The sequence below is a fragment of the Pseudoliparis swirei genome, chromosome 15, assembly GCF_029220125.1.
Source record: "Pseudoliparis swirei isolate HS2019 ecotype Mariana Trench chromosome 15, NWPU_hadal_v1, whole genome shotgun sequence".
Taxonomy (NCBI): domain Eukaryota; kingdom Metazoa; phylum Chordata; class Actinopteri; order Perciformes; family Liparidae; genus Pseudoliparis; species Pseudoliparis swirei.
The window spans coordinates 14,007,306-14,034,197 of NC_079402.1; the positions used below are offsets into that span (position 1 = coordinate 14,007,306).

Here is a 26,892-nt window from a genome sequence, read left to right on the forward strand (position 1 = left end):
TGTTGGTGTTATAATAAAGGCCACACGTGTGATCTTTTGTTCAGATGTGTAAATATTGTATATTATCTATATCTTACCTAATGATGGCTCTCGTATTTCAGAAAAATAAATTGACTTGTGTATTATGTTAAGGGAAGAAAAATGAGATCACAGAGAGGAGTCCATGCACAAACATACTTTAAAACTCATACACTCTTTCATGAGTACATGTATGTAATAGAAAATAAGTTGAATGCACACAAGGCTGGCACTAAGACCCAGAAAGCACAGAAAGATGGACAGAACGAGGAGGAGGAGGAGGAGGAGGCTCACAGAGAGTGAAGGGATGAGGGGAAAGTCTGGAATCAATTAGGTGACTGAGCTAAAGCTGCTTGCATACTTGTGGGAGTGAGTCAGGCATAGAGGCAAGAGAAGGGACCAGGGTGTGAATGTTGTGCCATGACCGTATGTATCCACATAAACACAAGCACATGAAAGCAACCGGATACGCTCGCTCACTGACTATGACGACATTGTACGTGTGGGTATTGAATCAATCAAGAAGGTTTTGATCGTCTCTTCATCTCGCCGCCAGCACCAAAGGAGTCAAGTTGCAGCCAGAAAAGCCTCCGTCCCCTGAGCTGAGGTCAAAGAGGAGGGTAAGGACGGCCGGCCGGCACCGACCCAGGCCACGTCAACGCAGCAGCTCTTACCATTCCCTCACTCAACCTCCCCTCGTTACTTCCTCGCACACTGAATTCAAAAGCACGTCGTTATATCTCGCTGGCTCCGACATTGGGGGAATTTGACTTTGCGTTGGAGAAAGCAAAAACAGGAGCGCACACGTTGTAGAAAGCGTACACGGCCACGCGCATGGAGCTGAGCTTTGCACAACAAACCTGAGTTTGCGAACGTGACAACATGCCCAGAATAGATGTCACGTCACAACTTTTAAGTGACACACATTGTTGTTTATTCACACGAGCTCTGCTACACATCTGCTGCCAGCGATGACCCGGTGAGAATATTAGGAGGCGAAAGCATTTCTGCTGCTGGCATGCATGAGGCATACTGATGAGAGGAGGGCAGAGAGATAAACTAAGTGTTACTGATGTGTGTCTGTGGCTTGTGTCAAATAGCAAGATTAACAGGGGGTTGAAAAGAAAATATACACAAAGAGGCCGAAAGATGAAGTATAAAGGGACTAGGTGTAGTTCTCTGAGGAGTCAGCCTCTCCGTCTGCAAACAGGGATTTATTTCACAGACAAAGATGCACATTTTACACACTCAAAAAAAAGGGAGGCAATCATCACGGGCATGCAGGAAATAATGAGGGAAATAAATAATTGAAGCAACAAAGAAGCCTCACTGAATGCACCATGTTAACACAAGAAAACACCAGCTGCCCACGGCTCTTCTCCTCAAGCCAACAAGACAGGCAGCAGATATCACTGTAGGCCGAATTCAATATGTGGTGTTTCACATTTTAGAGATTAAACTTTCTTCTTTTTTTCTCACATTGGTCAGTTTATCATTTATTTCTTATTTGTGAAACCATAAATGACACATTAGCGTTTTTAATTTATTTAGCATCACACCAGTCAGTCCATTGCTGAATTGGAGTGATACTGTGTGATTCATTAGGAAGAGCATGTTGACAGTGTGATTAATAATTCACGGGGTATTTACTGTGAAAATTCAGAGGCGATGGTGTAATTAGGGGGACTAGAGAGGATCTCGCTGCGGCTTTAATACCAACAGTGAGATCAAAGCGAGAGGGCTCTGTAATATAACCTGCTATAAAAATGCATCTGTGTGTGATTGTGTGTTTAGCGGTTTAGCGACATGAAGAGATGGTAGGCAGTGTGAAGGAGAGGGAAACACTCAAATAGAAACAAAGGATAACAGAAATAGAAACAAAGAAAAAAGGTCTGAAAAGTCATCGCAGCAAAGGTATGGAAATAAAAATGACCTCTGTATGATGTCGACAGAGAAAAAGGAGTGTGTTGGTGTGTGTGTGTGAGCATTGGCCTCTAACTAACCCTGACAATCACAAATGAGACAACAGCCAACAGAATTATCCCACTACCACACACACACACACTCACACACACACAGACACACACTCACTCAAACACACACACTTCTGATGCTTGGGACGCTGATGGTGGATGGATGCTAAGTGCCAACTGTTTTCCCACAAGTCACTGGGAAATAAATAAATCAAGTGGACGAGGTGTCTGAACTGTTTTGTACACATTGTCATGAAAACACAATTAGTCTCTGTGGTCTCACATCATCACAACTTGCGTCTTGGATTTCAGCACAGAATTAAAAGTAAAAATGAATAACACAACGGGAGTATTTGTAGATTTGTTCAACCAATAAGATAATTATCAATCAGATGTCTTATCATATTCCTTTCACATTTTGAGTTGTATGGCTCTCAAACTGCACCATGAATGTATCGTCTTGTCTGCCGTCTCCTCATTATTAATCCTGTTGTCTAGAATCTACAGGAAGTAATAGCAACTGTTTGTTTTGGTCTACATAGCTGCATGTGGTGAGGATGACTAGTGTTTACAGTTTGCTATTAATGTAGGCAGATGTTTCTGAGGAACAGTGGTGGTCTGGATGACGGTATTCCCCGACCCAACTACACCTGGACTTTATGCTTTTCCCTTAACTTTTATTTCCCACACTCCTCTTTATTATTTTTGTAGGAAGTGCAATAAGTGCATTAGGTCGAAATATATATATTTTTAATTGATGAAAACATGGTGGGATCTGGACGATAGAGAAGACATTTCTCAAATGTGTGACATCATGTCTTCCATTGTGTGGTAGACTTGACCGGCACTAGTGTCACCTCATGGTGCCCTCTTCTTCTGCAACAGCCTAATGGAAACTGCCTGTCTCGATGCACCCGAGCCCAATATCTACATGGCTGTAGTGGCTGGGAACATGTCAGATGTCAGCTGAAGACAAACTGAGTGTTAAATATAGGGATGAATAAACACACAGATACTCAGGCTGTTCGGAGGAAAGGCAGTGACACTATTTCATAGAACTATGCTCGTAGGAGAGAAAAAAATAACATAGCTGAAACATTGGCAGCTCCTCCTCTTTTTTTCTCACTTTTACTTGATATAGGGTCTTTCATCCTCTTCTAAACAACCTGTGACTGAACTCTGCCTGTTCATACTGGGAAGCTATGCATGTCCTTAAAGGAAGGTGAACTGGCATCATGTTCTCTGGCAGTGGAAGCACACAGAGCGCCACACCAGGGGAGGTTATTGACGAATGATCAGAAACAATGCGTTTGACTCGTCGTTCCAGAGGAAGCATTCGTGAGTGACTGCAACTCAAAGTGGCTTTGTGTTGGCTCCAGGTGACGCTTTATGAATTCCCATTCATTTAGCTCATTAATGTGTCATTTGTCACGCACCTAGTCATGCCATGCACAGGCCAAATATCTCACAAACTACAGCGTTAGTGAAAAAGAAAAACACTTTAAAGTACAACTTGTATATGCGTAAATTTTTCTAAATAATGTGGGTACGACATTGTGTGAAGCAACAGAGAAACATAATTAATATTTATATCTGATGCTCAGATTGTGTGGTGCATACATTGTTTTTGTTTTTTAACATAATGTTACATTTTACTGATGCACATCTAAGTGAAACAATAGCGGATTTAAATATGAGAGCGCGACTTCATTAATCACTTTTGCCAGAGCGGTGTAAAAAGGCACATTTCTGTGATGTTGACCCTCAAGTTAAGCCACAGATACTTGAGCACCTCATTAGAAGTGAATGGGCCTCGAGGTGGGAGGCAGGGCAGCTATTGAGAGGCTTAGCGGGACTCCACTGGGCTTCCTAACTGCCACTGGAGGGGAGAGGGGAAAAAAAGAGAGAGAAAAGAGAGATTGACAGCAAGGCTCGCTCTCTCTCTCTTTCTTTCTCTCTCTCTCCCCCAAGGATGAGAGACGAATGATCAGGATGAGAGAGAGATGGAGAGCGCTCCTCTCTTTCCAAGCTGCAGTTCATTAATGGCTGTGCCTGTGTCGGTCCCCAAGTCTGGTCCCTAGAGCACTTATAGTATGAGCATATATTTTTCAGTTGAGTCTTTCATCAAACAAGTCCTTAATATGGGGCGGCTGTAGTTCAGTGGGGTAAGGGGGTCGTCCTGTCCTGCAACCCCAAGGTCGTTGGTTCAATCCCCGCTCTCCCCATTAGTTGCAAGTCGAAGTGTCCATGAGCAAGTCACTGAACCCCCCAGTTGCTCTTCAATCCAGTTCAATCTTGGATTGGATTTAATATGAAGTAGCACTTCATATTAAATCCAATCCAAGATGAAGTTGCCAGATATGGCTTAATTGATAAGAAAGATGTCTGGTAATACAGTTCCATTGTTTACTGTTGTACAAACAAAATCTTCAACACAATCTAAAGGAATGAGCAAATCAGATGGTTGAACACTGCTTGTTCATTCAGTTTTATCCATCCTGTCTTTCTGAGCGAAAGGGAATCCTGCATCGGACTCAGCAATAATCATTTCTGCCTTTTTGGACTCACAAGGTCTCATTGTTCGGGTTTTTATGATAAAATTCCTCAAGATTTCACTGGCAATTGAGCCGAAAATATGGTTAGAGATCATCAAGGATAAAGACATACTGATGATGAAAGAACGGCCCATCTTAAAGAGTGTGGGCATTCATTTCAGTGGCTCCACCAGGCCGTGCTTGTGATCCGAACTTGGTTCAAACATTGGAACGGAAAAAGTACAATCAGTACCTAAAAAGTAAAACTTCACTGAACAAACCAAAAAAATACAAGTTTAGTCCATAGACTGTATAAAATATGGACGTAGCGTTGGTGACCTTAACCGTAAGTTTCTGAGGAGCCATTGAGAAGCTCAAAGTTTCACCCCATCAGAGGTGGGGCTGAAGAGACCTGAGACAGCACCCACCTGTCACTCAAAGAGGCCACACCCTCAATTATCCCTGACTTTAAGACCAAAATGTTCTTTGTACCAGCCTGTAAACATGTTTATTTCTGCTGTAAACACGGGGATTGACTTGCTTTTGGTGCCAGCCTCAAGTGGTCATTTGAGGAACTGCAGTGTTGGGCACAAGTGCGTCGGCTTAATTTCTCAGCATCAGAGTTTGCAGCTTGGATTATTCACTATTATGGCCTGTGTTTGAATACAATCTATTAATTCTAATACATATTGAAGAGCGTGACTATTCATTCAGACTCCGCCATGTAGCGTTTGCTTGCAGAAACCTGTTCAGAGACTTTCGGTATCCAAAAAAGACATCTTTAGAGTTTCTAATTGTTTTAACAAACAGCTGAAGTCCCTGTAGCTGGCTATTGTGGAGACATTGATTGAGTGGGTCGTGCAGCACAAAATCAGCATTTCTATGCTGCTGATAAAAACGCCAGGGGAGAAAATCTATTTGGCCGTCGTAGTCACTTGACGCCGGCTGAGAGGCCTCACAAACTGCAGATATCAAAGGCAGCTGACTAGTCTTTAAAAAGGAGGATCAAAAGAAACAACAACAACAGTATTCATTCCATTTAATCCTCAATCATGTATTATGTATTATACAGGGCTTTACAATCTCTGCAACACAGTACGACACCTGTTGTCTTTAGATCCTTAATTCTGATTTAAAAACACCACAAAAATCATTAAAGTGATAAAGCAGACAGCCACATGTTTCACACTAAATTAAATGAATATTTGCCCAAATATACAGTATATTATCCTATTGTATGCACAGAAGGTTGCTTTAGTCGGACCCATTGTGAATTATATGTACTATCAGTTTGCTTTTAAGTTTTTAGATTATTGTGCAGGAGAGTTCTCGCATGAATAAATAAAAAGTTACTCGCACTTGGAATTTAAATGTGAAATAAAAATGTATAACCCGAGGCAAAATAAATATTGGCCCCACGATCTATACAGTATCTCAAACACTAATCTTCCATGCATGGAGATATATCAAAGTCTGAGTTGAACAACTTCTGTGTACAGCACTTTCATTTGCCAAAAAGAAATGTCATACTCTTCCTTCCACCCTCAAGCCCCACCCTTCAACTATTTCACTATTTTCACTACTTAAACCGATTCTCTTTACTTCCTAAATCTCTCTCTTTCTCTCTCTTTCTGTGTCACACTCTCTCTCTCTCTTTCTGTGTCACACTCTCTCTCTCTCCCTGTCTCTCTCTCTCGAAGACAGACACACACAAACTCACACAAAGCTCTCATTCTTTCAGTTTGCAGCTTTTCTTTCAAAACCGAAAGCTTGCGAAGGAAAAAAACGTACACCCCCACCCCTTCTCTGTGCAGCTGGGAAACTTCACCCCTACCATCTCATCTCTCTCTCTCCCTCTCTCACACTCACACACACACACACACACACACGGTGCCAGGTCAGGGGGGGTCACAGGCCACCACGCCCTGACAGCCCCACAAGGGGTGGAGAGAAAAAGAGGAGGCGGGAAGGAAATCAGAGATTCTCAGTCCTTCCTTGCCCCACGAATTTACAGACGAGTAAACATGACTGAGGCAATTCTTTCCTCGGCTCTCAGTCTGCTTCCGTCAGTCCTTGTTTCCTAGCTCACTTTTCCTCCTCTCTTCATGCCCCCCCCCCCCCCCCAGCAAATCGTTCGTATTTAGAAGAACATCTGTGATCGCAAGCTGTACATCTGTCCATCCAGCCAGAGTTTAGACCTAGCCGAAGAAATCACTGAGCCTTTCTCACAGATTTGAGATGAGAAGGATGTGAACTGGAAATGACCAATTTAACAAATATGTATATGATGTTTATTTTTCTGGCAGGGTGGCAAACAAGGAAAAGAGGCGTGCAGAACAACTACCCGGCTGCATCTCTAACTGCCCAGAGAGAAATCGCAGATGTTCTTCTTTCCCTCCAAACAAACCATTTTTTTTTCTTCTTTTTGAAGCATGAATTCCCATCAAACACACGCACGCTCCCCTCCCTTTCTCCCTCTCACTACATGCATCTCTCCCTTGTCCGCCCACCCCCCTCACCCGTCTTCTTTCCGCCCCTCCTCCTCTCTTTTTTCTTGCTCATGTTTTCTTTTCTTTCTTTTTTTTCACAATCATGGAATCGCCGCTTTCCACATGTGACTCACTTTTTCACCAGCCAAAGCCAGACAGGAAAAAAAAAAAAAAGTGAAATGCTTGCGTCCTTCTCTCTGACTCTGTGTCCCTCTCAGTAGGTGAAGCAGAATTCCTTTATGGGGCTCTTGTAACCGCCATAGGTCTCTCTCTTTCAGTGAAGTTGTTCACTATTGAGACATGTGTCAGCCTGGTGACCTAGTTCCTGATTCAAGGAAAAACTGGGAGGCTAATTATTCATTCCCGCTGTTTGAGTTTTGCTTGAGAGCTGTTCCTAACACAAACCCTGAAGGAATAAAAAGGAGTAGGCCTTGATTGGCAACCGTACACCCCCACCCTTTATTCGCCAAGGAACTGAGCGTGCTCGCAGACATTCGCCACCCTAACATCACAGAAAGCAACCCCAAAAACAAGGGAGGAGAGTAAAAATAAAGCACAACAAAGCCTGAAAAGAGGAGTAGTAGCAGGAGGAGGGGGAGGATGGAGAGAGGGCTGAAAGAGGCGGTTATCAGAGGAAAGAATGAATGCCAAGTAAAACTTGTTGACACAGAAAAGGGGATTGAAAATCATTTTTGATCGGGGGTGGACTTCGTTTTTTAATTAAAATAAGATTATCAGAGGACGCTCTTCAAGATTTTCTCTATTTACAGTAAATAGTACAATGAAAGTTTAGCTGATTCAATAAAGGGTTCAATCCTAAAATGTGCTTTTTATTTACGGATACATCTCAGCAGTAAAATCATATCATTGCATCAATGGAAAAGAACAGTGGTGATAAATATATGCTTTGTTTGTGTATATGTTAAGTTGCGGCTCTTAACAATTTCCCTCTGAGACAACCCTCAAAAGATACCTTTCCACGATAACATGGGAGTCTTTCACTTTCATTCACTCTCTTTTATTCACTTCCTGCCGCCTTATTCTACCCCAATTGACCCGCGTGGCCCTTCGCTTGTTAATCTTTCATGCCTTTCATTCATTTCCTAGTCACCGCTTTATGACCTCAAGTCATAACCTTAAAAGGCTTCCGAACTAAACCTGTGTGCAAAGAAATGACCACTATACCAGTATACCACAGTATCAGGCTGGAAACACACTTCTCTGTCAGACAGTCAGCGTGCATTCTGGGAGAGCATCGGTTCAGCGTGTCTGCACACCCCTTGCCATTTCTGCCGCGCATGCAGGATCACGTTGGCACAATGTTAAGCAGGGAGAGCTTCTGAAGCTTCGCCTGTGACAATCTCATTTCATTTTTTTTTCTCTTCGCTTAGTAATTTGCCGTTGCATGGTATCATTATGATGATATCAGTAACACTGCATGGTTGGTGGAGACGGAAGAAGAATAAAGGGGGGAAATAACAAAGAGAAGTAAAGGGGAGAGATGTGATCATAAAACACATCATAACTCCCGACTACTTCCCAGATCCTAAAGTTTTACATATTATGATGGCCCCGAGAGCGCGTCAGCCCCAGTATAACTGTAAAGGTTAGACTTCACAGTATATGGTATATCCAGCTGCTCACTGTCACCATCAACATGATCAGTTGGTTACAGCTCACAGTAGAAGAGCTGGCACATTAGGATCACCGGTTTGAATCCCGGCTGAGCTAATCGGGAAGGTGAAATGGACACCGGTCTCCATTCACCTAACAACTGCAGCTCAGATGCACTTCAGCAAAACACTTAATCCGTCACTGATTCGAGGAGGGCCGTGAGTAGGAGACTGCACTGCATATGATCGGGCCTTCAGGTGGACAGGTGCACATGTCTGTCGCCGTATGAGGAGGTCGCTATCAATCGCAGCGCTGAAAATGTGCACATTAAAATGAATGGTTTGACATTTTTCGAACATGTATTACGGAAATGTTCTTTCTTATTGAGAGTTAAATGAGAAAATCAACAGCATTCACATTTTAAACTACAACTGGCCAAGTTAGCTTGGCTTAGGACCAGAGACAGGCTCTGGGTAAATACTCCAACCAGCATCCTTAAAGCTTTTTTATATCTATAGCCTGACTCATATTTGACTTTTGAAACCGACGCTGTTCAGATCTGATCAAAGATCAAACTCATAACACTGATGAATAGTTTTGATACAGATGCCATAGATGTGTTATTATTAATCAATGATGCCCAAGATATTGAGTGGGACATTTTGGTGTGCTCTGATTGCCAAACTTTATAATGGTGATGATGACAGTGTATGATAGACACTTTTGTGCCGTTAATAATGATCGTTGTGTACAATGCTACACATCTGGAATTTGCCAATATCGGCTGATATATAGGCTCTAGTTGTATCTCGTTTGTTTTTGCAGACAATTTGAAGTGAAAACATGTTTCACAGTTTCCTGACAGGGTGCAGGGACTTCCTGGAGTTTTGTCAAAACCGTGAGGTTGCTAGGCAACCAGCAAAGAGACAAGAAATAGTTCAGCACTTACCGCCCCATAAATCGTGTTTACACTTTAGTATGCGTCTTTCCCAAAATATTTAACTATTCCTTTAAGGAGACAGACTTTGAATTTGCTTCAATTAAAGAGGATGTGCATGTTTAAATATGTGTCTTGAATTAAATACAATATCATATCTGGTGTCGTTCTGAAAGTAGACTGTTCAAAATATAGAAAGAAATAGTCATTTAAAGTCTCTGCTGCATCGTTTCCTTTGTGGTATAGTAACATGTCTTTCTCGGTGACTGTGACAGTCCACCTTCTTTTACAGTTATGCGGTGTCAGGTGCACATAATTAGAACAAATCTAACACTTCTCTGGTGTAAACAACAAACAGGTTCCCAGTAAAATACATGAAATGCTCCACATGTCAGGAATTCATTCTGCTCCTGTGCACAGCAGAAGGTGCCCTGAATGAAACTCTAAGCCGAGAGCTCCAAGTGTTAAATGACATTGGTTTTCATCCAGGTTTGAATAATAAAGAGGCCCTAAAATAAACCGGGTATGGACAGGAACAATTACGTACGGCACATGGAGCATCCTCGCCAGCAGATCCATAACAGTGATAACCTCAATCTAACCTGTATTTCTGAAGCAAGTGGCAAGTAATGAAGAGGGTTCGTCTCCACAGGCCAGATTATGAGCTCACAGCCAGACGTGGACAGATGGAGGCAGAGGTTAGCCCTCCTTCCTGCGCTTTGCTACACAGACACACATTTGGCAAACCTTTTTTTTTTCCACAGGACAATTACCTTGCGACCTCTGCCAGCCCACACACTCTCACACACACACACACACATAGAAACCTGTCATGGTGTGAACATACACACTCCACAACCCCTCCAGCTCCACAAAATATGGCAGCCAGCACTGTTTATGAAGGACACAGCAGCACCCAGCTGCAGCTTTCTAACACAGAAGACAGACTGACACGCTCCCGTACATATTGGTCAGAGTTGTTTTCTTTTTGTTTTGTTCAAACCCAATTCCTGAAGTCATGTCCGATTCACTCCCTCTCTCTGTTCTGTTATTCCATTATCTCAGATTATTTTCTCGTAAGCATTCCTGCTCTAATCCACTTGTTGGTCACATATCTTTGTTGCACCAGCCAAACGCTGAGCTGATAATGGATTTGCATGACATAGGTTTAATCAGTCCCATCTGACTTGCTCTCATTCTGACTGGTAGCTGAGAGGACAGCAGAAACACACTGAATGATGCTGAAAGTCATTTTTAAAGTAAGGTTATGTCAAAGAGTGCTTTGCAGGTGAGATATTTAGTAGTTGATTTAGAGATGTGGTGTGACTGTAAATCAGCTCTCCTCTGCTTTGCATCCCTTTGCTTATTAGTCAGTCATTTCATTGGGTGTTGTTGAATTAAGTATGCACATCATTTCTCTGAGACAGTGTGGTTAAGACTTCCATTCACCCCCAGCTAGGATTGATTCCAGGCACAATCTTTTTCTGCTGGTTTTCCCCTACTTTATATTCCTCTCAGCTTTACTACAGTTTCAAGAAAGAAAAGGAAAACTCAGGGTGGTGAAGGGCTTACTCTTGGTTAAAAACATATAGGTATATTTCCACTGGGAGCCATTACTATGCAGGCAACACATCTTACATCCCATGAAAAATAACACTCACTAAATGTGGTATGGCTCTGATGCACATGATTAATACACTTCGACCTCAAATGAAATGATTCTGCATAGATAACCACAGTGGAGAGCTGAGTAAATGGCTCTCTAACGCTTCCTCCTGCATTCACCTTGACCACACGCTGTTTCCGTGGCACACCGGAGTACCGCCTATGGTGTTATCAAAGTCATCAGCCCTTAGTTGTTCTGCTGTAGATAGTCCTAACTAGATAACGCTACACCCACACACTCCTTGGGAAATCCATAATCAATTATATTATTGTCCTCTCATCTCATTGGAAGTTGAGCGTATTCGTGGACGACAAACAAAATGGACATTTCCATATTAGTGATCTTGCTAAAGCTTTTCATTCAGAGTAATTTCAGATGAGTGCAACAGCAGAATTATTTTAGATGCTTAAGTCCCCGACCGACCGAAAGGGCTGCTGTAGGGTTCAACGCCTGCACAGCACATGTACCACGTAGTACTGACTGAGCCTTCATTTATCATAAATGGCTTCTGCAAATTGAATCAAAGCTTTGTGTGACGATTGTTTTTCAACTCATTCTGGTATACTGGGAATGAAAAATAATAAAATGTGGATATCAAACTGAGCTTCTAACCATTACAACAGCATATTTATTTCCTTTGAAACTAAAATCCTCTGAGAAGGACTGAACGAATAAACGGTTGGAGCTTTATCACAACTAGACCATTTTGGAAGCAAGTAAAGACGGAGAAATGACTCAGAAATAGGTTTTGAAGTTGTTATGGAGACGAGGCAATGACTCATGCTCATCTAACTCAGGTGGGAAAGTCTTCCACGAGGAGGCGAGGCAAGGAGAGGGATAAATAATTGGACAACTGTATCAGAACAGAGCGAGTGCACAGAAGTCTCAGTCATGGCATGAAAGTACAGTATCAGGATGTTTTTTAAATCAGCACCGCAGGAGCAATGCGACGGGAGAAATGTAGGAACACCGAGGACTAGTCTGGCTGCAGCTGTGTGAGATGCAGGGACTTAAGAAAATGACATAATGCGGTTGTGGACAGTCATTTGGGAAATATGAGGTTGGACTCACAGAGCAGTTTCTTTATATCCAGGTTACTGCAGTGTTGTCAGTATTGACAGGGAGGTCTTGTATAGCTTTTGCCAAAGAAAAACAGCAGCACAGTCGTGTCAAGGTGGAACTAAAGGTGATGGACAAGCATCCGACTGGAGATGTCGGGGAGAACAGATGAACACTGCTCGGCTGAGGTGAAACTTAACCAGTCACTAGGAGTCACACTCCCGGCTGTCAGAGGGGAGAAAGTTAAAGGTGGAGTGTTGCTGGTCTCAGAGCAGCAGGTAAAGCAATGTGATGAAAGGCGAGAGCCAAAGACCAGACACTAGAAAGAGAAGAGGCGGAGGCCCAGGTGTGAACCCTGGGGAGCTCCAGTGGAGGTGATGAGCACTGAAAACAGAACTCGTCTCTGCAGTCTCAGTTCAATCATTTTAAAAATAACAAATGAAGCACATGAAGAATGGAAGTAATGAATAAAATGCAGTGTTTCCCATCGCTGAAAAAAAATAGGCTTACAGACCTACTTTGACAAGACAATAACTAACGTGCCTCTTTCATACACGATAGTCATCATAGAAGCAAGATGGATGACATTAAATAACATGTTGCGGTTACACCAGAGCCGATATTGTAATAATTACATGAATGCAGTTGCTGTGTTAGTAGATACAAAGCCAGGGATGCATACATTAACCATTGTGTACATGGCAGTGTGTGTGTGTGTGTGTTTATGACAAAACACATCACTTTGTGTCTGGCTGTGCAGGCAACATGCTGACGACTGAGCCAATTCAACACGTTAATCATTTTTCCTCTCAAACTGTACTTAACCCGCATACACTGCCGTCTGATTTCAAGACAGCGAACCACAGAGTGTCGAAACACTTATCACTGAACCAAAGACAATATCAGAGAGTGCTGGAGTACAGTGAGAGAGGAGCAGAGAGGTAACACTAGATCATAGCTGCTTATCCTGCTGGCACCATCTCAATGGCATGATTTATTTAGACGAGAGCGCGTCTACATGGCTGTCACACTGTTAGATTCATGGCTTCTCCATCATGACAGCCACCATAATCATAAGCTTTTTTTTATTATATTTTATTGTGGATATTTTCTCTACTTGCAGCAGCGCTTGTGATGAAATCATATAAACTCAGGGGAGTCAGCAAAAGATCAAATGGCCCACTTGGTGCCGATGAAAAGCGAGTAGTTCCCAGGACTTCCAGAGCAGCAGCGCTCTTTGTTTCTGCAAAGATGAGCTTTCAGTAATGGCCAGCAGCGGCCAATATAGATTATATATATATATATATATATATACATCTTTCATCCCCAACATTAATGTGGACCTAATTGGAGCCAATTTAAATAATATCTCAACATTTGAATGACAGTTTTCACTCACAGCACTTGTTATGTGCACTATGGAAACATTGTAAAAGGTGGATTTCCACCACTATATCAATAAATGCCATATAAGGTCACAGTGTACGTCTGAATAGCTTTGGTTTGACAACTTAAGAGTTCTCAGCTAAAGAACAAGATAAACTCTGTAAAAGTCATCATACATAGTTTCTGTGGAGGCTTTACTCTGTGTGTATATTTTTCCTCTCAACTTCTATGCAGATCATTTCTAAATGGACCTCACATCTCTAGTCTAGACCCTCTCTCTTCCACATTAACTGGATTTACCCATAATCCCACCTGTTGGGAGTGCAGCCGGTGTGTAAACGTAAGACTGTTCTCAGTTTCACAGGTCACAATACTGTTTATATTATCTGTATAATAGCTGCTGGCGGCTGTACTGAAAACTAATGAATGCACGTTAAATATAATGAGGTTGTATTTTTCTACGTTGAATCACTTAAAGAAAAAAACATAAACAGCATGAGGGGACTTAACTGAGCTAGTGTTTTTTTGTATGTGTATTATGATTTTTAGAAATACGAATTAAAGCTGCTCATTTTTTAAGCTGAGTGTAACATTGTACTGTATGTATTGTTGTGTACGTTGATGTTGGGCAACACCCTCTTCTTTACAGTTACATAGCAAATACACCTCCGAACATGCAGCCGTTCACTGCTCGGCTGGCACACAACACTCAGTCAGCTCATTTAAAACATGACGATTAACACTGCTTTAACATGTTTTATTTAACCTCACCCCTAATGTGACAGCTGACCGCTTAAGACGTTCAGTCAAATGTGTGTGAATCAGCATTTCTGAATGGATGAGTATGAATAAAAACACATTAAAATATTCTATGAATCTGTTCCTTTGTTACAACTGTCTTCTCCTCTTCATTTGATCAACAAATAACAATGAAAATGTGAACCTGATTCAGATTGGAAGATTATATACACTGCAGACTGGGAACAAGATCGGGGAACACCGTGACAGGGAGTACTTTATGCTTTAAAGAGGAGGAGGAGGAGAAAGGGAAACTGAATACTTTATATTGTGCCAAGTCGACAGCTGCATTTAACGAGCATTGTTCAACCTTTTGTCCAAATAGTAGAAAAACTATTTTCCACATGATGCAAACGCTGCATTCAAACTGAAGATTGAAGCTCTAACAATGCACGTCTGCTTTCATACCCGGCATCTAAGGTTACTTTGCTTATGTCAATAGATAGTTCACGTGACGACCAAAGGGAGAAGTCACAGGAGGAACAGACTGACACAGAAGAAGAAGTCAAGGCGACATGAAGGAGAGGAATCTAACACACAAAACATTCCCACAGCAAACAGAAAGTCAGGTGTGTAGCTCCTTAAGTCTCATTAAAACACAGATAGTCCCTGTGTTACAACGAATTCTAATTTGGAGGCAATCCAGCTTTAATTAACAATTATCAACTGGTTCTCACACCCCAAGTGCCATTTTCACTGCTTAATGGGGACTGAACAAGGAAACCTCTGAGATTTACAAGTGAGGAAGTCCTATCGTCATAATTATATGCAGCATGTGTGCATGTGTGTATTTCATAGTTATCCTCCTGAAGAGTCCCTCCACACAAGCATAGGCTCTCACCCATAGCACCCCAGTATGATGTTAAATTAATGCTAATATAGCCTTTGTATTCAAAGAGCGGCATGTCCATTAGTCATATTGAGAGATTCATCATTCTCACGACATTCAGACACTTGTCAAACCAGAAATGTCAAACAAGCCTCTCGATAGAGAGGTTAATTACATATGTGGGGTTTCTGAGCAGTTGTTCTGATGACATCAACTTAACTCGAGGAGATTGTGAAGGACATTGTTTCTAAATGTTCTGATATTTCATAAATCATCGATAAAGTAATCTGCAACTTTTGAAAAAACCTGAGAAAACCAGCAGCAGTGACAAAGACAAAATGTACAAAAGTCAGAGCATTCAAATGTAATTGCTTCTTCTTATTAATTATACTCCACCAAAATAATTTGACTTAAATTAAGGTGATATATAATTTTTCTGAGTAAATGTATTAAATTGAGCATATACAGATGTCCACGATCTGCATATAGACACAAATCCTTCAAGATGACACATCTTCAACCCTAAATTATCAACAGCTGTAAAATATAAAGAGTTAAGCAGAGATTCTTATTAACTTCATTAGAGCTAAATGTGCTACTCAAAGGGAGTTATATTTGACAGCTGTGACAGTCTACAAATTGGTGAGCTCATGCCAAAATGATCTACTGCTACATACTGGTTATGTGGCTTCTTGTGATGCATTGTTGGCTCCGGATGCCCGATTCCTGTCACTATGAGCTCATCACACTGATGCTGTGTGTGTTTCGTGATCGCCATCATCCTCTCTGGTTCTTTTAAGATCAGTGAGCGTTACTGAATATAATGATCAAAAAGGACATTTCCTATCAGTCGGATGACGTTTGCTATATATTACATGATTAGAGACATGGTTTGGATGGTTGACAGTTTGGGGTAAGCGAATAAATAAGTTATCCTAGCGTCTGCTATTGATGCAAAGAAAAGTCAATTGAATTGTACGCCGTATCTTTCTCTATTAGACATCGTGGTGCAGTCTGAGTAACGGGCTCTCCCCAACAGCAGTACGAACATCTGTCAAATATGTGCTGCAGTGCCCGTGAGGCCTTTTCACATCAAGTCAGCTTTCAGAAGTGAGGACTCAAATTCTCACCATTGCTTCAACGACTTCATCCAATATTCCTGCTTTTTTTTCCTCCCCCTGACTTGTTCTGCTAAACCAAACCCAGTATAATCCCTCTCCCGTTTCCTCCTCTCCCTGTCTTCCAGAGGCTTAGTCAATATTTTAGACTTCTACACACGTGCGCAGTGAGATAATGAAAATGTTTCTATAAATAGGGACAATAGTGCCGACAGTAGCACTCTCTCAAGTGAGAGAGGCTATCTCAGTGTAATTTTCATTCTCACACACACACACAGTAAATACTGGTGAGGAAAAGCTCCTCCTATTGCTGTGTGCTTCGTCATAGTGAAAGTCTTGAAGCAGCATATAAACACTTGAGTTGCAAAGCAAACACAATTCAGATACGTGCTATATGAGGCCCAAATATAGGACTCGATCAATACCCCCTACACATCTAAAACAAACCGCACGCAGCCGGAATCTGCAGCAGACTAAACAGCTGGAATCTGCATAATACTGAAGGCTGCTCTGTGTTAGACAATACCGCTCCTGTACAACATGCAGGCGCTTTGTTAAACGGTAAAACACGACATATTTTTGCTAATGTCGCACATTTACACTCAACTCCCGCGTCACGACTTCAGCCGGCTTTAGGCGACTGTCTTCCCAGTAATCGCTCAGTCTATATAATCCAACGCAAGGTTGTAAAAAGCAACCATCAAATTAAACAGTCTGCACAAGCCTCGAAGTCAAACGTTCAGATCGTAAACAGAAGCTGAAGAGAAGACCGACGACGGGGTGAGACATCACTGAGTCGAAAGAGAAAGAGAGAGAGAGAGAGAGAGAGAAGCTCTTTTCGTCTTCTGTCTCACCTTCCAGCTCGCGGTGAATGACATCGGCGAGGTTGGGCTCCTCGCCCCACCAGAAGATCCACAGCTCCTTGGCGTCGGGCTTGATTTTGCGGCGCCACACGCACAGCAGGTTGGCCTGCACGCAGCGCATGAAGCTGCGAAGAACCGGGTCGTCCTGGGCCGGGGCAGAGATCACCGGCCCGTACTCCCCGCTGCCACGGAAGCTGTAGCAACGCCATTTAATGCCCGTCAGCTCTGCCTGCGAGAAGAGGAGAGAGAGAAATGATCAGAGCTGTGAACGGTCCGTGTAACAACCGTAAAGTATTAGACAGCATTGTTTGCATGCGAGTAATAAAGTCATGTGTCATGGACATGTCGAAACAATCAGTTGATTAATTGATAATAAGCAATCATTTGGATAATCTGCAGTCATTTTTAAAGCAAATACCCAAAAATATTCTCTCGTTCAAGCCTCTCGAATGTACTGCCTATCAGTTTAAATTCATTGTAAAATAAATATATCTTTTGGTTTTGTCCTGTTGGTCTAATGTTTAAGTGGTCATCTCGGGCATGTGTCGATATTTTGTGACGTTTTACAAACATTAAACACTTAATAATAATAATCAGTCAATATTTTCATACTGAAAAGTATCTTTAGTTGCTACCATAAATGGCATGTATAATTGTAATTAATTATTGTTAATAAAGGACTTAAAAGAAGCATGTTTGCATTTCACTATCTAACATTTTACATCCAGTAGATGGAGAAAAAACTCACAACCCTTCTGCATGAATCCATTAAGTGATAGCAGCCTTATTAGTGCTGGGTTAACCTAGAAGTATTGCACTTCAGTAAACATAGATTTCTCTCACATGAAAGAGAGCAGCAGACAATGCTGGTTCAATCAATAGCTGCGCTGCTTCTGTCCAATTATGTTATATTTTCACCGGCTCCTTGTTTACACGCCTATGATCCTTGTGTAAATGTTTCAACACCGTTAACATCTCCCTGTTGCGTTGTTATTTAACTGAAACCTTCAGTCGCTGCTGCTGATGCTGTAAAGATACGATAAAGTGTGTGGAGAGAAGAGGCGGAGAGACGTAAAAGGTGGACTTGAGTGAAATGAATTAACTCCAACGGGAGGCAGAGCGTTGCAATATAGAGGGGAGCGACATGTTGGAGTCCATGATAGGAGCCCGGCCCAACAGCTGACATCTTCCCCATGTAATCTAATGGGAGGAGAGGTGTTTATGTTGACTCTTGCCGACTCGAGCATGGCGCGGCTCTCTAGCATGACAGATTTACTTCCCTGATTTTATATTTGGTAAATAAGCATACATACAGTATGCAAACACACACACACACACACAGGCACACTTCAGTACTCCTGTGATGCTCACGTGTGCTTTGGAGACTCTTTTTCATGTTTGTTTGTGTCCTTGTGTTTGTATTTCTGCGTGAATGAGTCAAGCGCACAAAAGGCATTGTTGAACAGGACAGGGATTTGGCAGGCGTGGGGGGGGGAGGATCTCTCAGTGCGGTGCGCTGCCCTCCTCTCCTGTGTTCACCCAGCTGTGAGGATCATGTTTGCACACTGGCTCGGGCGCCAAGGCAGCCGGAGAGACAAAATAGACTGACCCCAGTTTGAACACAGGTACAGGTCGAAATAATTAAAGCCTGCAGTGTCTCCGAGTGGGTGAAGAAAAGGAGGCTCCGCAGCTTTGATGACAGGAGAGAGAGAACAACTACGAGTGTGTCTGTTTTCAGTGTTTGTACGCAAGGGTCACAGAGAGTTGTGTCCGAAATCTAAAATCTAGCCGAAAGCATGCTTTTGAGGAAGTTGATGCATATTCAAAAAAAAACGCACACCGCAGCATCTTCTAAGTGAGTGTGCATCGAGGTATGCACATGACCCCCAGGAACACCCTCCTGACTGCAGACTGCACCCATAATTACAAGCGTGTCCCTCCTGTAATGGCAGCGTGTGTGTGATGGGAGATAGAAACATTGGCGCTGTGATAAGCAAAGCCCTGAAATTAGCCACGACAAGGTCAAGGATGCCGCTTCTCCCAAAGCAAAGAGGAAGACATCTGCTCGCACTGCCTCGTCACTCCCAGTCGATGTCAAAGGTTCCTCCGCTGTTTGACACAGCTGTCTGCTGCTACTGAATCGCGAGCGGAGACGAGGCGGCGAAGGAGAAGTGAAATGTCAAAAAATATATATTCACAATAAAGGGCAAACCAGTTGTTGGTTTTATGAGGCAACACGTCTCGCATCACCCACTCTGCTGAACTGGTTGTTAAAGATCCCCTCGAGACATGTTTTTGTTTTTTTAAATCCCCTGCTTGGCTTCATCCGCCCGATGATGCTTTCAGCTAAACGCTAACATGAGCATGCCGACATGCTCACAATAACAAAGCTGCTGTATAGCAGGTGTAACGTTTACAATGTTCACCACATTAGTGGAACAACGCTAAACGCACAGTGCAGCTGAGGGTGATGGGAATGTGATTGAATGTCAGAAACACCAAGCAGTGTTTCCCCTACCATTATAAATCTCCGCCCGCCACCCTGTAATTTTCATCTACCTACTATTGAAGTAGAATAAATGTCACACAATGTTTCAACAACCAAAGCTATGTCTTGGACTAAAGACCAACATGACCATCCTTTTTGTAGCCATGCGGCTCGCACAATTCATTCAGTTACATCTACTCTTCCTCCCTCATTGAAAGTCCACAATCTAGGACAATATGTTTGTTTAAAAGTGTTAAAAGAGACTATTGGGTCTCCTATTTCAAGCAATTAGAAGTCAATTCTCAGTGTGTGTGCGTTCGTTACGCTGCATCACACGTATGTGACATACCAGATCGATATCAAAGTGACTGTAATGTCAGAGATGTACGGCGAGCACAGAGACACTGATATCGGCCTTCTCGTGTCGCATTGCTCATACATCATCCCTCACAGTGAAGGTCAAACATGCAAGTGCGATAACTACACACAAAAATAACAATGTTGAGTGGCGGATGGTTTAAAGGCAAAACCGTTTCACTTTCTCGCGCAAGAAACATGGCCCGAGGTTTATTATTCCTCCGATAACCAGTTGTATCTTCAGGTGACGCATTGTGCTAAATGTCTTCCCCCGCTGACCTCCTGCGGAGGATTAGCTGTGGCACAGTTGCAGGAAGAGGAGCATGGCTACAGTCACATGCTCCCATGCAGATCCAAACACAAGGCTTGCATGTAAACAAACACACACACACACACACACGCACAGCAGCTGTGATGATGTGCAGAAGTGCTCAGACACTGACATGCATCAGGAGGCAGACAGATTTTCCAACTGATGTCCAGTTATTTGTGATTGATGACAGCTCAAATCTGCCCACATGCCACCACATGTATGGAGACGGACAATTCTCATAGTTGTATGAATTTAAAAAAATTAAACTGTCAACCGTGTCCTCATCATCTCTGCAACTTTGGTGACAGTTCCTGTCCCACAAATAAAAAGAAGACTTTAATATTTGTTTTCTGTTCTTTCAATATTAATCATGAAAGAAACCAGCGGGGTGATTGTTGCAGAAATGCTGCTCACATTTAAATTGAGTGTGCGAGTGTCTGGACGATACATTCTACCAAACACTGGCCTTAGAAGTGGTGTTTTAGGTAGCAAATGCAGCAATAATGTGATAGCATAATGGAGAGGGTTAAGCAACTGGGATTGTACTCTCATTAATATGAGATCAAGTAAATGCACTCGACGGCGACTAGATGTGCGTTTACGTTTACCAAAGCAGCAAATTCCTCACAATCCTTCAAGAAAGGAAAGAGCAAATCAACAATTATTCTATGGGTTAAAAAGGGGGACGAGGTCAAGGAAAAAGAAGGCGGGTTTTGTTTCACCGTCAATAAAGCTGCCACTTCTCAGAGTCTCTTGCACTGTTGGTCAGCTGGTTCAATTTCTGATTGAGTGCAGGACCAAAAACAAGAGCGTTTCCTCCGTTTGCTGAGACAGACCAAAGCTTTGACCTCACCCTCACCTCTATTATCTTTCTCGTCTTCACTCTCCCTCTCCTCTCTCAGCACTCTCTCACACTGCCACGGTTTCCTATTGAATACACCCGGAGCGTCTCACGCTCTCCACTTGGTGTTATTCCTCTTTTATTCCTCCCTTTATGTCTTTTTGTCAAGTAAAAAGAGAAAGTATAACCGCCAACCTTGTGTTTCCTGAAGATGCTCCGTGTTAGCACAGAGGAGGTGGAAATGCGTGCTGTATTTGGAGCATTCTATTAAAACCACTTTTTCGGTTTCTGGCAGCAAGATGGACTTTACTTTAAAAGCTTTTATCTTCTTTGAACATCGATTTAAAATAGGAAACTAAACCTAAAACCAGAGAGTGAAACAATTTCCTGAATATAAAAGGTGAACTCCGCCCCGGCTTGGAAACAACGTAATCTGTATTCCAACCAGAGGTCAACCTCAGTGCACTAGACATGTGTTTGTAATCAAGAGGAAATATGGAAGTCCGAGCTTTAATCTTTGTCTCAAACAGAAAGCGCTGGGGAAACCATGTGACTTCAACAGAAAGGAGAATCAGAAAGGTTCGTCATTCTGCGGGTCTGAAAGACTGCACGCTGCATATTGTGTGAAGCGTATAAATAGCTTTACAATGCAGAGGAAACCGACGCTACTTAGATAGCGACGCGGAGAGGAAAACACACTTGACATGCACTTTGCATGAATGCTCCGGCAGACGGAAAATATTTTCTCTCCTCCTGTTCATTCTCCCGAAAAAGAAAACTTGGGGAACCTTTTCAACGCACCTCCTAAACTTCCCAACGTGCAGCTGAACGTATGTTTGTGTTGGACTTCTTCCACACAGACAAGGCGCAGCAGCAGCTGCCCGGGACCAGGACAGGCGTGTACTGACAGCACATCTAAACTTGACCGTGTGCTTCCATTCACCTTCCAGACAAATCACTCTTCGATAACACTCGGACTAAAAGAGAAATTACGAATCATGTTTGACAGAGGACGGTAAGAAAAAATAAAAGCGTATTCAATGTGGTTGTCTGCAGATGTTTGAGCTTTATTAAGGACCCTTTTCTTCCATAATTTCAGCTCATGTGAAGATGTTCATCTAAGTCAATGGTTCTCAAACTTATTCTGTCGCGCCCCACTTCGGAGGTTGACATTTTTTTCGTGCCCCACCGCACAAACAAAATTTTAACTAAATGGTCCATGCTGAATTTTTATTAAAATTACAACTTGGTGTGACTCCTGTGAGTCCTTGTGGCTCTGCTTTTTCAAATAATAGAATAAAGATAATTGCAATCACTTTTAATTAAACCAGATTGCTCCATCAGACAAAAACAAATAAAAAGTGCAAACACTTTGTTAGGACAATGCAAATGAAGTTGTGCAAAACATAAATAATATTTGGCAAATAACTTATTGGAGCTGCAATGAACATGTTTGTCATTGAATATCTTTTCAAGATAAGCACAATAAGTGTAACCTGTAAAAAACTGAACAAAACATTGCGCAATCGTAACCTGTTAACGGCGTAACGTAAACATGTACACATACTTTTGGAATATGTGAATCCCCCCCCCCGCCCCACCTGTAATACCTCGGCGCCCCACTTGAGGGTCGCACCCCACCGTTTGAGAACCACTGATCTAAGTGGAGTCGAGTGAGTCGAATGAGTCGAGTGTGATATCAAAGCTGACAGAGAACGCCGTCTAGGAGAGATGCCGCTTCTGTAGGAATCTCACACCGGCGTAAGAGCCTGGCAGTATGATAGTCTGACAAAGGAGGCACTTTAGGCAATTGAGAGACAGCTTGTATCAGCAGTTTTACCCACTCCGTCACAAGTGAAACACTTATTCTGTCAGAGGGGCATAGCTTTCTCATCAACGTCAAATCAGTTTAGACGCTTGACAAGCTGCCAATATTTGAGGCGGGTTTAGTGATGCAAGCCGAGAGTCTTTCGATAAGACTTGTGCTCTTCATCCGACACAATGCGACGCTCTCCGTCTCTCTTTCGTTCAACGTCAAAGAACAAGGTAAAACGGATTGTATTCTAACAGACACAGAGAGAGAATTGACCCAGTACAACTGATTTGAAGTTTAAGCAGAAACATTTTTGTTTAAAGTTACGATCCTTAAAAGATTCAGAAAATAAAATTGGCTTTTTTGAACAATGTAATTTAAAGGGGGGTTTCTTCATCGGTTCCTTCCAGAATATAGAATAAATGTCATTCAGCATTATTTTTTTCAATTGTATGGCATTGATATCGGCCTCACTGTTTAAATACATCAACTCAAGACAACTGTAATTATGGACATTTTTAACAAAATTACAACCAACTCTCTTCTGCTGTGTAGAAAATGACTCGCACTGTTCACTGCATGACATCTGATGGAAAAGACAAGATATTGACAGACTTCTTTATTCAAAATGAGTTTGTTTGGCTGCACTGTAAACAGATACAACAGATTGCTCTTGTATTATATTCCTGATTGCTCAAAGATTACACCTGTTGTTACCACTGAAATATTAGGGATTTTAACAACTTGTCTTGAACGCATCATAGCTGGCAGCTTCATGAAGAAACAAGTGGGAAAACCAACTCTGAACAAAGACACTGAAGGTGTCTGTGTTGCTAAGTCACCAGTTAGAAGAGCCAGTGGCAGAAATCAGCACAGGCAACGACTCCCCCTTCATCAATTAACCCGTTGAAATCAAATTAACCCACAAGGAATCGCGCTCCCCCCTGGCATTCGGCGCCACAAACGAAGAGCGATGCACATTACTGCACTGGTCTGGGAGCGAGTGCAAACAAAAACACCAAACAGGTGGAGAAAGAAGGCCTCTGGGGCTGCGGCCACTAAACAGATGCTTTTCCTCTGCCTTCTGCCGCCACCTTTTCAAGTCCCTGCAAAACAAGGGGCTGTCATTTGATCTGTGTTCGGCTGTAGCATCCAGCCCTGGGAGGTGAGCAAGCCAAGCGACCTAATTAGAGCCGCGCGAGTCCCCCAGGGCTGAGTGACGGATAGACCTGCCAATCACGCCGCAGAAAGCCTCCATCAAGCCTCCATCAAGCCATGACTTCTCACCTGACACAAAGAGAGGCGGGAGGCGACAGCGGCGGAAAGGCCAATAAGGACAGCGAGACCCTGTGCACCGTGCACTGCAGCATCCGAAAGAGCTGACAGGATCCCCAGCCATTTGGCAAATAAAACAGCACAAAGCTGCAGCGTCAGGCTGCTTTTAAAGCGTTATGGGACAGGCTAAAGCAGTGGCCCTGCTTAGCCTAAATTATTAACGTGCAAATAAATAAACCAGTCTCTGCTTTACTAGTGTCTCTGGTGTAACTTAATCAACCGTGACAAGCCACAGGAAGCTAGGAATGAGCGAAAGACACAAAGAAAGAAAAACGGAGCATCATAAAGAAGGAAAATCACAAGACGGAGAGAGAAAAAGTACAAACAGTTGCTAGGCAACATACAACATCTATAGGAATTCAGCTATGTATTCAATTTTAGAGATGTCTGTCTCCAGGGTTACAGAGGAAATATTATATTTCAAGCACTTCTGTGGTTACTTTACTCTAAAAATCACAAAGGAGCGAAGTGGACGTCTCAGGATGTAGTCTCTCCTGAGCACAGCTACACCTCCGTGTGTTCCCTACAGCTGCAATTTATGAGCTCAAATTGCGCTGAAGATATTATCGAGCTCGTCATACATGCGTCAGGAAAATCCTGGGATTACTAGAAGCAAAGATATGAACATTGCGGGATAGGATTACTCACTGACTTTCTTTAGTGAGAGAATTCAATGCAGTAATTGTACAATTAGCACTGCATGGAGGCTTCTGAAATGCCTACAAGTAGTTAATAGTCTGATTGATCCTGAAATTGGGCAAATGGAGCATAAGCGGTATGAAAAATATCTAATTTGCCTTTCTAATTTCCCTGCATTGATTTTTTCCACAGGGATGCCATTTCAGATAAAATGACAGCCCCGCATAAATCAGCACGACTTCTCCGTGTTTCATTACACACCAGATAAACAAAACATAAAGGAGAAAAACTGGAAAGCAGCAATGCCTCAGTTTGTGTGTGTGCGTGTGAGTCTGTGTGTGTCTGTGTGTGTGTGTAACACAAAACACCTGAACAGGTTTCAACCTGCAACTCACCTGGCTGCTGTCTCTGGTCTGTTTGCTTACTAAGTGGGAGTGGAAGCCAATCAGAACTGGAACAGTAAAAGTCCACTGCACTCCTGCTAACATGTCCAACACACACACACACACAGAACTCAAGTTCTCCTTCCCTGTCTGTCCCCTCTTTCCAACCGATGCAATGAGACCATGGCACGTTCATATGTGTGACACCACGGCTCGGCCTGAACACTTAGCCCCGCGGCTCCATGCTCATTCAGTCATGCCTGTTAAACACTCGATCAAACCCTTTGTGTCTCACTTCCACACTGCAAAGTCCTCCTATTCTGTGAGGAAAGCCAGGGCGGAAATTGAGCTGTACACATTTCCATTATCATCTGAAAAATCATGGGTGTCTTGCCTAATTCAAGATGAGAGAGAGAGAGAGAGAGAGAGAGAGAGAGAGAGAGAGAGAGAGAGCACCAGCGAGAGAGAGAGAGAGAGACGTCACCGTCTGGCAGGACAGGGAGAATCAATGTGCCACCGACGGCAGTGAATCAACAGTCCACACATAATGTGTTTGTTCTCGTCAAGTACCGGTTTGATTGGTCACAGATAATCTCTCAATGGAACAGGAACACATGATAATTAGAATTTGCAACAGCACAGCAGCCAACATTAATGTATTCTCTCTCCCTTGTTTTGCTGCTCTAAAAGACCCCCTTTAACCTAAGTGTGCTTTAACTGCAATTGAATCCCAGCCAACCATGTTATTGGCAAAGCTGTCTGGCTTGCAGAAAATATTTGCCCAGTTACAAGCAGGTCAGTATCTTATTTTAAAGAAATTATCTTTGTCAAGGTGTCTGCAGTCAGGTGAAGAGATTGCAAAGGGATCATGTGACGGCAGATAAAGCTGCAGCAGCAGCATCAAACACCAGCTGTATCCGTTTCTGGACGTTATTTACCAATCGGTCAGCACGCATCAGACTGGGAGGTCACATCAGAGGCAGCAACGTGCATCCAGAATGTAACAGTTCGGAGAAAAGTGGTGTTAATCCATAGGGACGAAAAACAGCATTAAGGAGATGAAATGTGTCTCGCTGCATGAGACACAACAATTATATTCAGCTGCGGTGAAACACATTTACTCAAGTATGTAAGACCAATTCTGATGTCTGAAACTATATTTATTCAATGTCACACTGCTTTAATACCGTAAGAGAAAAATGGTTCAACTAATATTGCAGTGCATTTTTTTTTAAGAGCTGTAATTCCCAGGTACTTTTATTAACGTCCATCATTGAGTTCTAACAAGCTGGTGGAATCTGGTTAACTGAGTTTATTGATTTTCCTGAGTCAAGTGTCATTCATTTTCTTTCTTTATAAAGAGCAGCAATCTCTCGTATTCAGATTCATTGAAAATTTGATACGTGGCTTTACCTCGACCTGCTACAGTATTAAAATAC

The 26,892-nt window shown here is 42.6% G+C and overlaps 1 protein-coding gene across 2 annotated transcripts in view; it reads right to left on the reverse strand.

The window, feature by feature from the left end:
• The window catches only part of LOC130205025 (mediator of RNA polymerase II transcription subunit 13-like), a 69,187-nt gene that overhangs the window by 36,581 nt on the left and 5,714 nt on the right, over positions 1-26,892 (reverse strand). For both annotated transcript variants that reach the window (XM_056432117.1, XM_056432115.1), the window contains exon 2: positions 17,276-17,513. In XM_056432117.1, coding sequence (XP_056288092.1) covers positions 17,276-17,513 — 238 coding nt within the window. The remainder of the gene's footprint in view (positions 1-17,275; positions 17,514-26,892) is intronic.